Raw genomic sequence first — 12,540 nt, 5'->3', positions numbered from 1 at the left:
CTTCAGTGAATTTTTTGAACCTCCTTTGGCATTTGACCTATCCTTATTATTTTGATCTTTAATTTTTATAGTTCTTTTCTTCAGTGAATTTTTGTACCTCTTTTGTCAGTTCTGGTTTTTATATTGTTGTTTTCTTAAGTATTTTTGGTGACTCTTACTAAATTGTTAATTCTATTTTCATAAGTACCTTGCATCACTCATTTATTTTCCTAATTTTTCCACTATTACTCTCATCCTTTTCTTTAACTCTTCAGGAATTTTTGTTGGAGTTGGGTCCAATTAGCAATTTTCTTTGAAGTTTTTTGGTTGCTGTTTTCACATTGTTGTCTTCTTCTGAGTTTATATCTTGGTCTTCCCTGCCACCAAAGTAACTTTTTAAAGTCAAATTCTTTCTAAATTTTGGCTCATTTTCTGACCTGTTTCCTAACTGAACTTTATTTTCATGTTGGACTCTGCTTGATGCTGGTGATAGTGGTGGTGATAGTGGTAGTTAGGAGGTACTGTCCTAAACTTTAGGTTTTTTCATACTACTGTTTTTAGCATTTGTTCTGGAGATATTGGTACCAGCTGTACCCAGTACTAGAAAAAAAAAATCCCCTGAAAGCTCTGCCTGACCAGTACTCTGACCTTATACTGTCTCTGGACTGAGAGTTCCCAAAGCTGCTACTGCTGCTGTAAGCATGTGTGTAGACTCTGGATAGCCTTCACCCAGATGCCACATACTTTTCTTGCCTTATGTTTTCTTAGGCCGTGAAAATATTTGACCCCATTTTTGGGAGCTGCTACTCTAAAAATTGATTTAAGGCATTATTTTAAAGTTGTTTGGAGGGCAATGTTGGAAGCCACCTGGGTGACTGCCCCTAACCTACAATCTTGACCCTGTATTTTTATATGTCTTTAGGAGCAGTTATGTGAAGTAGAAAACATTCGTTTAGAACTTCAGTTATTAACAGAGGCAAATCAAAGCCTGCAGAACCAACTTGATGATTTTAAGAAGGAAAAGAAAAACAGGTAAGAAAAAGTAATCAAAACCCTCTTTTACTTTCTTGTTACTTGTGATTATTTAAAGAATGAAGATGCTTTTCCCCACAGGAAATTTTAATTCTCTTGCTATGAGCTGGACATTTAGCAGTTTACAAAATTATTTTAGTGAGTATTTTCTTGGTAATATTTGGAAATTATTGTAACATATTTACTGCTAATATGAATAGTTATTAATGAGAGACAATGTAATGTATTAAGTAGAGGAGCCAGCTTTGGAGTCAGGAATACACGAGTTCCAGTCCTTCTTCTTTATATGCATGTTGTTCAAGAGTCCTCCACACCAACTAAATCATAGGTCACTACTTTCCTTACCACCACTGAATGGGTAATCCAGGTACCACCAAAAAAGTACTGACAAAAATAATTTTGGAAACTGCTAAATGTTATCAACTACTGTTCATAGACAAGAGAATTAAAATTTCCTGGCAAAAAACTTCATTCTTAAATTTTTGAGAAGTATATTAAATTATACTTAGTAGTTTCTTTTCAGTATTTCTTGTTATTTCTCCTTTATATAGTGATCAGAAATATCCAGATATTCATCAACTGAAAAAAGAACAAGAAAAGGAAATTACTAATGAAAGACTTGCTAAGGTATATTCCTGATCTTTTTAAGCAGAGGGAAAAAATTCAAAAACCCCTTTCTTATTTAGGTAAATATTTTTTTCACTTGGTGTTAGAAAGTTATTCTTACTACATTTAACTACGAAATGCTAATTCCTAAAAAAAAAATCTTTACTAAACTCTACTTTGATTACTTTGATTCCACCTAACATGGTAGACATCAAGTACAATCCTCATAGCATGATGTAGAATAAAAGCCAGCCCAATCATAAATAGTAATAATATAGATAGAGGAAATTACTTCAATAATAGATAGTAGGATCCAGAATGAATTAGGGCTTTATTCTGCCATATTCTTTTCTGGTCTGACTTCACCATAAATGTTATGTCCAGTTGTGGAAGCTGCATTTCTTAGGGGACAAAATGTAGAGGGCATCCAAAGGAAGTCAGCTTGGATGTAGACTTGAAGAAATGCTGTGCAAAGATCATTTGAAGGAACTAGAGATATTCAACCTGGAGAAGAGAAGCAAAAGGAGAGGGGATAGAGGGGGTACATGACAGCAGCCTTCAAAAATTGGAATGATGGTGTGTAAAAAAGATGATGGATTCTTCTTGGTCCTCAAGGGCTCCATGGAGAGGAGCAGAAATGAGAGAGACATGCCTTTCTCAGAATCCTTAGAGAGACCCCCTCCAAAGGAAAGAACTGCCTCCTAGGCAAGGAAGTGATGACCCCCACAGACCTTCAGACAGGGGGCTGCATGGACGGCTCATTGTCATGAAGGTCAGCCTTGGCACAACTCATGATTTGTCCAAGGGTTGACAGATGGATTTTCCCTTTCCATGTCTACCATTTTATGGTTATGCTTAAAGTATATTCTCTTTTCCTTGGTACTGCTTTTTAGATAAGATAGAGTAGTGATTTCAGATCATTAAAAACTTTGTCTTGATTAAAAACAAGCCACTAGCATTCAGTGATGACAACAATAAAAGAGGGTTGTTAGATATGTTACATGAGATTCTTTTTCAGATGTGGATTGGACTAGATAGCCACAGAGGTCCCGTGCAGCACTACATTCTGAGTTCCAATTTTTTGAAGTAAAAGATTTAATATTTCTTGAATATTTATTAAGCACTTTGTATATGCAAGGTATCATGTGCTAAGCACTGGGACATCAAAGAAAAGCAAAAACAGTCCCTTCCTTCAAGGAGCTCCTGTTCTCATGGGGGAAGCAAGTGGCAAAGAGGACCTGACTAGGAAGAGAAGGAGGAAAAGATAAATTAATTACTTGCAATTTTTTATCTTCTGAAGCTAAACAGCCCTGTTAATTTTAAGTACACCCTAATTAGAGCAAAGACTGTTGGTTTCATTTTCATTCTTGGGGATGCAGTAGACTGTTAAGTTTTTCTGTCTTTTGTAAAAAGTTTGTTTTAAACAAATCTATTTAGAAACTTGACCAAAGTAAATATGTTTCCATTTTGGTCTTATACAGAATAAAGCAATTGAAGAAATGCTGAAAATAAAAGCAGAGTAAGTTAAATATTATTTTATGTTTTAAAAATTAATTCTTCTAATCTGTGCTTGTTTTTATTTTCTAGTCATAAAGAACGAAGCATTTTTTAGATTAATCAGTTATGACCTGTGACACTTTTGCAATTTTTTGTGATTATAAAATATCCTATTTTGTAACATAAATGACTTCCTAAGTGACTTATTATATGTATTTATATTGTGTGTGTTTATGTTTATGTATAATATAACATTATGTACAGTAATACCAGAAAGGAAACTTCTAATCAAATACTAGTTTTTACTAGTCAGGAAAACTACAAATTCAATGTCCATTTAATCAAAAATAGAAAGATTGTTGATTTGTGTGAGAGTATTAAAAGCTTGGGGAAAATATTATATCGTCATTCTGGTCACTTGTTTGTATTCAGAAAAATTGAAATCAGATTATTGCTAAGGTTTACTTACCAACTTTGTTATAAAGATAATTTTTTTCTCTCTAAATCTAAAGAAATACTTGAGGGTAGTCTATCAGATCCCCTCTTATGGTAGTAGTGTCTTACTTCCTCTTCACTCACCTGTTCTGAACCTTCAAATTACATTATAGATTGTTACTATTAGAATGATTTCCTGTAGACCAGAGATGTCAAACATGCAGCTCATACCAGAATCTGCTTAAAATATAATTGGAGAGGCACAGCTAGGTGGTGTAGTGGATAGAGCCCTGGAGTCAGAAGGACCTGAGTTCAAATCCAGCCTCAAACACTTAGTAATTTTTTTTGGGGGGGGGGGGGTTGCCCAAGGCCACGCAGCTAGGTAATTATTAAGTGCCTGAGAACAGATTTGAACTCAGGTACTCCTGATTCCAGGGCCAGTGCTCTATCCACTGTGCCACCTAACCATAAGACACTTAATAATTACCTAGCTGTGTGACTTTGGGCAAGTCACTTTAACCCTATTGCCTTGCAAAAAAATATTCATATATATATATATAAAATTGGGGAATATTTAACAAGTTAAAAAATACATTAGAACATAAATAATGTCTATATGTGGTTTCCCAACTCAGTGATCAGCCCAAAAGGATCCTTCAGTATTACCTAGTGACTCTCATTCCTACTTGAATGTGACCCACCCCCCCCCATTCCCTTGGTGGTGTGAATTCTCTATATTCAATCAGAGTTTCACAGAATTCCAGTTTTTCTGTATCCTGGCTAAAGCTCAGTACTAAGACTTCTCCAATAGATTTGGGGCAGAAAGGATACCTGCATTTCAGGTGACCCTTGCATTTGGCATTAAGTACCACATTCAAAGCAACTTACATCTCTGGACCTTCATTTTCTAACCTATAAAATGAAACAGTTGAACTAGAGCTCTCTAACACCAAATGGTTGGATAGCTGTCTGCTGAGCTGAACCTTTCCTAAATGCCAGCAGAGCTGTTTATTATTCAACATGACAGAATGAAAAATTGTATATATCACATGAGAAAGCCCAAGCTTTGTGTTTTCTATGGCTTACAGAATTACTGTGAGCAGCAGAGCTTAAAAGAACTATGGACCAGTTTTCTCCTGCCCCAGGACTCATTTTTGAATGTTCTCTGCTTCATCGAACTTGTTGCTTCTGTATTCAGGGTCCTGACAATGTTATAGCACTTGTGTTAACAGTGGGGTTAGTGGGTTTTTTGCTTTTCCTATGGACTGAAACTACATGATTGAGAGATAGACATTCTCTTTTCTCTAGTAAAGGAGAAACCCCCAAAATCAGGTAAACAAGTGAATGTGGCCACTAAGCATTTTATGTTTTACAAGTCGAGTTATTTTTGCCATTTAAAAAGTGCCTATACTCAAAAAACTCTAAATATCTTGGCGTGGATGGATGGATGGATGGATGGATGGATGGATGGATGGATGGATGGATGGAATGAGCATTTATGAGGTGCTTACTGTGCCTATGGAGGTGATGTTGACTTCTTGGAACATACTTACTGAATGGTATCTGTAAGTTCTCATTGGTTCTGCTAATGTGGAAAAGAGAAGTCAGGTCCAGGTTTAGTAATTAACTCTGAATTAGGACCAGTCCAGCTAAGTGTATTGAGGTCTTCATCAGAGCTTTGAATCGGCTTAATGTTTGGTGTTTGGTTTTTTTAGGGTTTTTTAGCCAGAACAATTCATAATATCGTTTATTAAGTTATAGAGAAAGACGAGTTACCAGTGAAATCACAGGTGCCTTGATGTAAAGCAAGGATCTTCTCTGTCCATTCCTTGTGATTGACTCAGGAGAGAGGCCCCACTGAGGTTTCGACTTTCAAGTGGAATTCACATGCGAAGACGGCTTAATATTTCTAATATTTCACCTATCCATAAAATTACATTTATCTTTATAGATTAAAAAACGTCAAAGATGCCCTTACAGGCAAAGAGATAGACTGGTGTAAAATGATGGAAGAAGTGAAACGAACAAGGGCTCTAGAATTGAAAGCCTTTCAGGAGAAGGAAGAATTGAGATCCAAGCTGGAAGAAATCTATGAAGAAAAAGACAAAATTCTACAGGTCTGAGTTTATTTGTTTCATCATTGCCACTTTTATTTTTAGAACTAATCTGTAAAAAATTCTCTGTTCAGGGAGGCTAGGTGGTGCAGTGGATAAAGCACCGGCCCTGGAGTCTGGAGTACCTGGGTTCAAATCCGGTCTCAGACATTTAATAATTACCTAGCTGTGTGGCCTTGGGCAAGCCACTTAACCCCATTGCCTTGCAAAAAAACCTAAAAACAAAAAAAAGATGTATATGCTCTTCCCCCAGTAAAATGCTACTCAGAATATTCTAGAAGCATAAATGATGTGACAAATATCACTTCTCATTTTTCCTCCTTTCATTACAGGAAACTAACATGCTAAGGAAGCAAGTTGAGTTTCTTGCAGAAGAAAATGGAAAATTAGTAGGTCACACAAATAAAAACCAGAAAATTCAGTACCTGGTGAAACTGAAGAAAGACAATGTCAGACTCACTGAAGTATGTTTTAATGTTAACATCATTATTACGTTGATTTTTATAAATGTTTAAGATTGATCAGAATTCTATTATTGAACTGATATAGACTAAAAAAAATATCGCACTCATTTCAAGGCATTTAAAAAGATAGGTTTTATTAGGTCCTTGCCATACAGTACGACAATTATACAAACAGTGCCTTGTTTATTCAGGTATCATAACTGATCAGGCATTTAACTTTAATTGTATTAATAAGTAGTTTGAAAAACTGAAAGTTTTAGTAGTTTTAGTTTAGTATTCTAAATTTAATAATGCCATTTTGTTTTTAAAATGAGGCCTTGCTTTTTTTAGCTTCATCTGCAGTTCTTTGTGAAGTTTGATAAATCAGTTTTGATACATCAGTCAATAAAACCTAATTTGGAAATCTTGAGTTGATAGTTTTGTGATTTAGAAGGACAAACTGTCTTTGTTACATAAATTATAAAAATTTTCAAGTTATATTTTTAAAAAATTTTGATAATGCCAGAAGCACGTGTAATTCTGTGAAAATGGGAGCTTTACTTTTTATTCTTTTTTTACAGGAAGCTGAAAAATTACGTGTTGAAAATGTCTTCTTAAAAGAAAGCAGAAAATGTGACATTTGTCGGGATTCTGGTCAAGTACCCTAAAAGTCATCATGGTTTAGGAATCTGTTTCCTTTGTCATAGGAAAAAAAAATGAAGTGGCAGCTCAAAGTCTATTGGAGCATTTTTGTCTCCCCTTAATTAACAGCCTTCTGATGCCATTCCAATTCCCATTATCTCAAGTTTCCTGGAAGATATCTTCTGTTTGCAAACTGGAGGTGGTTTGTTTTGTTTTCTATTTTGAAAATAAAACAGCCTTAACTGTGGTTTACGTGGAGACTATGGTGCTGCCATTGCTTTTCATTTTTTACTTGAGGCTTCTGGTGTACTGATAGTGGGAGTCATTCTCAATGTGCCTCAGTGTTATTAGGATTTATTTCTCCTGTGTTCTTTTCTATTTGTCCTATGAATGTTCAAAGGCAGCTTTTATCATTACTTATTTTAACATCCTGTTCTGTTTTTATAAACTTCTCTGGTGTTCTTAGGCACATTTGCCATGATTATAAAATTTTATAAGATTTTGAATACTCTTATCATCTGTTGAGCAGAAAATACTTTTCTAGCAATGTATATCTGGTAGAAATAATAAGATATTGGAAATGTTTTTACTTTTCTCAATGATCTGGGAATAAAATTGTTTTGAGAATGGTACCTGACAACAGCTTAGCAAATGAGGAAAAAGTGCTATTCTTCCCCCCAAATCCAGAATTCTACCTTTTAAAGAATAATTTCTTATATGTGAATTAGAACCACTTGATAGGTACTGATTCAATGCAGAAATTTCTTGAGACAGAACTTTTATTTCTTCCCTTTGGGGGTACATTATTCTGTCATCTTTGCTTTTGAATGGAAACTTTCTTTGATTTTTCTGGCTTGTTCCAATTTTAGGTGTCTTATTGAGGCTCATTATATAAAGACTGCTGTTCTGTGTCCATAAACATTGTTTTCCTCAAATATTCGTATAATTCATTGATTCATATGGTAACTGTGAAACATCAGAGAGCTGTAGTGATAGACATAATCATCCTGCCAACTCTTATCTGGAGACAGAAACGTAAAGAGGCACAGTGAAATCCAGAGTGGAGCTTATGTGACTCCTTGCCTGGAGCAAACCCTTGGAGATTTCCTAGGCAATTATATGGGTCTGCAGTATGGTTACATGGCGAAACCAAGTTCAAGAGTCACCCTATTTATCCTTAAGCTTTAGGTACTGAAATTCCACAGATCAGACTTTGTACCTTTTGGCATACTGATTAGGACCGGACAACACGGACTCAAACTACTGTCGCAAAAAATGGAAAGACAGAACACCAGGATGAGTACTATACTTTAGTCTGAAGGAAAGAATATTGAGGAAATATTTCTTTAAGAGATACCAGCAAATTCCTCATTTGTGTTTGTTTTATGTCTTTTAAATGATAATTTTTCTGAGATCTCAGGTTAGCATTGAAAATAAAGTTTGTATCAAGGGATTTTGTAAGGATTTTGTTGTTGCGCTTCCTATTTCTTATTTTTTACATGACTGGGAATAATTACAAGAGGGCTATAAATTCAATATTTAGTAAATGTGTCGGCCCTACACAGATCATTTCATAGTGTTCTATGTCTATCTCTGATATAAATCCACCCACCCCTCTTCTAACCCTCCTGCTAGCTGTCAAGGGCCCCACCCTTAACTGTCAACTAAAAGGGACATTTTCCATAATTCTCCCTCTTACCCAAAATGTCCAATTGTCGGTCCTTTCATTTTCTCCTCTTCAGTATCTTTTTACATTCCTCCTAATTGGTCTACCTGCCATAGGTCTCTTCTATAGCTGTTAAAAGAAATATTCTTAAAGTGGACAACTGACCATGTTACATCTCTATTTCCTCAACTTCATGGCTCCCTATTGCCCCCAGGATCAAATATAAGTTCCTCTGACATTAAAGGATTTTTCATAATCTGATTTCAACTTTTGCAGCCATAATACAAACTACAGTTCATTGTGTAACAACATTCAATTCTAAAAGTCACTCTCCACAATAAAAAAAAAAAAAAAACGGGGCTTAAAGGAAAAGTGGTATTAGGGACTACACTCCCAACATTTTATTAGTGACATAACATGACTACCAGAAGATTTAATGTCAAGAGATTATTAGAATGCTCTAAACAGGAACAGTTTATTGTTAACTAGGAGGGGAAATGCCAGTATACAGTCGTTAGAAAAGGAGTAGGCAACTTTCAGGCATTTGGTGTACAGTTCTGCATTTGCTCATGGGGTCAGACACGAAAACATCAAGACCAATCTCATGAAAATGATGAGAAAATACAAAAGCTGTTAAATGAAAAATGACAACTCCAGAGTTTACCAGCAGGGTAGTTCATCTATTTCTAAGGAGGCAGCATTTAATCCATCAAAAGTAAAGTACAAATGAAATTTTGAGAGATGCAGGATTTTTGACTCAATAAGAAAGCAGATGAAATTGTTTTATGCAGATAGTAACAATCCAAATAATAACTAATAATGCCCCGAAGGTATGAGCCAAAGATGTCTCCAGAAGAACAGAGCTATGTATGTATTTGGAGATCTGACCAAGACCTTTGAGTAAATATTGTGAGGTATGAGGGTTTGTGGAAAATTATGTCGGAATTTGGTTACCTTGGAGAAGTTCATCAGTATTGTAAGTGACTCAGGATAACATGATTGCCCGGGTTCTGGTCAGTGGATGGTGCTTTCACGACTTCCCGGCCACCACTGGAGGGAAACAAGGCTGTGTGCTTGCAACCATTCTTTTTATCATGATGTTTCTAGCCATGCTGTCAAACACCTTCACTAAGGATGGAGACAGCAGTATGGTCAGCTACCACACTGCCAGTAAATTCTTTAACTTAAAAAGGCTACAAGACCAAAATGATAGGAGTGTTGGTGGGCAATCTTCTGTTTACAGATGATTGTGCCCTCAATGCAACCTCTGAAGCTGAGATACAAAAAATGGATTGATTCTCTGCTAGTTGTGCTCCCTATAGTCTAAATTTAACAAGAGAACAGGGGCTCCATCAGCCAGCATCACACCATCTACATGTGAAACGATTGGTTCTAGCCAATGGAGAAGTTTTGAGTCCCGTAGGTGAGTTCACTTAGTTTGGTAGTGTCCTTTCCAAGGAAGGACACCATTAATAATGATGTTGACACACACACATTGCCAGAGCTAACTCAGTGTTTGGAGGGTTTCTTAAAAAATGTGGGAGAAAAGTGGTATTAGTCTGACTACCAAACTGAGGGTCTACAGACCTCGTGGCTGTATGCCTGTGAGACCTGGACACTAGGGAGAGAGTTAAACCAGACCTCTGCCCACAATTGCACTGCACCAGAAGATACCCAATTAATGAGGCACTTTAGCTTGAAAGCCTCCTAAGGTTTGTTTGTGAAGTGAAGTCAGAAGGGTTGCAGTTTGTGAATTATTGTGGGAGAAAGGTTATTTGTAACCCCAGCTGTGAATGGGTAGGACTGGTTGAATTTTGTTTGCCTCTTTATATCCCTAGCACTTAAAATTGGAGCCTAGGCCACAGGAAGTTTTATTGTTAATTGACCGCATATGTCGATTAGAAATTCCAATTTTGTTTTTTATGGCATCAGTTGTGTTTATCTTTACAAAATGAGCATTGTGGCAGAAGTGACTTCCTCAGACATTCCCACCCTAGTCTTGGGACCGGCAAACCCACAGACCTAAAACACCGTAATGCGTCACCTTCATATCACAGAGACCCTGATTACCTTTAGGATTTTAGCCCAAGTCCGCTTGGTGAGTGCGGTGGATCAACCCCTGGCCCCGGAGTCAGGAGAACTCGGACCCTGGATTACCTAGCTGTGCGGCCTTGGACAAGTCACTTAACCCCGCATTGTGTAGCCGGGGGAAACAAAGATTTCAGCTCAGGTAATACCTAAATGAAGCATTGACGATGTTTCTGTGCCGTTCCCCTGCCAGCTGCAGCCGGGCACTTCTCAAGACTGCCTTGCATGCATTTTGCACGTGCATAGAGGAGGAAGGTGGGGTGCAAATCCGTCCTCAGACGCTCCCCAGCTTGTTAGCCAGTCCCTACGCGTCCCGACAAGAGCCCGCCAACTTTTCCGGACCCGCCCTGCAAGGACAGGTGTGACGGTTCTGCAGCGCCCTGGCAGGCGGCGTGAAGGAGAGGCCTCGGCGGAGGCCGCCGGAGGAGGGGGAGGCCTCGGGGGCCAGGCGCGGGGCCATGTGCCGGGAGAGGGAGAACTACCTGGGGACCGAGGGAGGACGCACGGGCGGAGACAGGGGTGCGGCCCGGCTCAGCAAGAGACTCAGCAACTGGGGGCGAGGGGAGGGGAGGGGGAGGGGGGGAGGGGGAGGAGGGGGGAGGGCCTCCCAGAAAGTGGCACTCGCGCCCCCGAGGATGCTCCGAGAGGCCGATGGCGGCCTCCCTCCTCCCGGCCCGGAGGCGGAGCCGCAGGGGGCGGGGCGAGGTGGGGGCGGAGCCGCGGCGGGGCGGGGGCGGAGCCTCAGCGGGCGGGGGGCGGGGCGGGGGCGGGGCTCCGGGCCCAGCCGCGGCCGCGCTCCTCGGCTCCGCTCAGTGCGGCGCGGGCGTCACGTGAAGCAGGCGGCCAATGGCGGCGCGGGGGGCGTGGTTGCCGCAGGAGGCGGAGCGCCGGCAGGGACCCCGGCAGAGGCTCGGGCTCGGCCTCGGCTCCCGCCCCCGGCTCCGGCTCCGGGCCCCTGGCGCTCCCGCTCCCGCTCCCCATCCCCATCCCCGTGCCCGAGGCCATGGCGGCCGTCCTGGGGCCCAGCGCCCTGGCCCGGCTGCGCTGGGGCTCGGCCTTCTGCTCCATCGCGGCCGGCGGCCTGGGCGCCTTCGCGGCCGCCTTCGCCAAGCTGGCGCTGAAGCCCACGTCCCGGGGCCCGGAGGAGGAGGAGGAGGGGCAGGAGCTGCCTTACCCGCCCGCCATGCAGGCCTGGGTAAGAGCGAGCCGCTGTCCAGGGTGCTGCCGCGGGCCGGGGGCTGAGGCTCCGCAGAGACCCGCGGAGGGGACCTGGGGGAGGGGAGGGGGCTGGGGAGGCCGTGCAGCGCCCCTCGGGGCAGAGCTGGGAGGGGAGGGGGCTGGGGAGACCGTGCAGCGCCCCTCGGGGCAGAGCTGGGGTGGGGAGGGGGCTGGGGAGGCCGTGCAGCGCCCCTCGGGGCAGAGCTGGGGAGGGGAGGGGGCTGGGGAGACCGTGCAGCGCCCCTCGGGGCAGAGCTGGGGTGGGGAGGGGGCTGGGGAGGCCGTGCAGCGCCCCTCGGAGCAGAGCTGGGGTGGGGAGGGGGCTGGGGAGGCCGTGCAGCGCCCCTCGGGGCAGAGCTGGGGAGGGGAGGGGGCTGGGGAGGCCGTGCAGCGCCCCTCGGGGCAGAGCTGGGGTGGGGAGGGGGCTGGGGCGCCCCTGCAGCGCCCCTCGGAGGAGGACTGCAGACATAATGCGGGGATGGGAGGGTCCCTCTGCAGCGCCCCCCCCCCCCGAGTGGGGCTGTGCGGTGGGGAGGGGGCTGGTGTGGCCCCTCCGCCTAGGACTGCGGGGTGAGGAAGAGACTGTCGGGTGGGTGGGAAGGGGGTTCATGTGATACCTGTGCAGCGCCCCCTCCAAATCGGACCCCAGGTGGGGAGGGGACACCAGGCTGCGGGGGCTCAGCAGCGCCCCCTCGCAGCAGGCTGCGGGTGAGGACGGGGCTTGCGCCCACCCTTCTGCAGCATCTCCTCCGAGTAGAAGCGCAGAGTGGGGAGGGGGCTCGGGCGGGGCTGCGGGGCAGGGAAGAGGCTGGGGGGGCCA

General features: G+C 42.3%; 1 protein-coding gene across 2 annotated transcripts in view; it reads left to right on the top strand.

The window, feature by feature from the left end:
• Positions 1 to 8,229, top strand: part of KIF15 (kinesin family member 15) — a 57,309-nt gene extending 49,080 nt beyond the window's left edge. For both annotated transcript variants that reach the window (XM_074195876.1, XM_074195878.1), the window contains 6 exons: positions 902 to 1,011; positions 1,563 to 1,638; positions 3,099 to 3,136; positions 5,501 to 5,666; positions 5,996 to 6,127; positions 6,688 to 8,229. In XM_074195876.1, coding sequence (XP_074051977.1) covers positions 902 to 1,011; positions 1,563 to 1,638; positions 3,099 to 3,136; positions 5,501 to 5,666; positions 5,996 to 6,127; positions 6,688 to 6,774 — 609 coding nt within the window. In that variant the 3' untranslated portion in view covers positions 6,775 to 8,229. The remainder of the gene's footprint in view (positions 1 to 901; positions 1,012 to 1,562; positions 1,639 to 3,098; positions 3,137 to 5,500; positions 5,667 to 5,995; positions 6,128 to 6,687) is intronic.
• Positions 8,230 to 12,540: the final 4,311 nt, after the last annotated feature.

Source organism: Macrotis lagotis, chromosome 7, assembly GCF_037893015.1.
Source record: "Macrotis lagotis isolate mMagLag1 chromosome 7, bilby.v1.9.chrom.fasta, whole genome shotgun sequence".
Lineage (NCBI taxonomy): Eukaryota > Metazoa > Chordata > Mammalia > Peramelemorphia > Peramelidae > Macrotis > Macrotis lagotis.
This window is presented reverse-complemented; position numbering and strand designations above follow the sequence as displayed.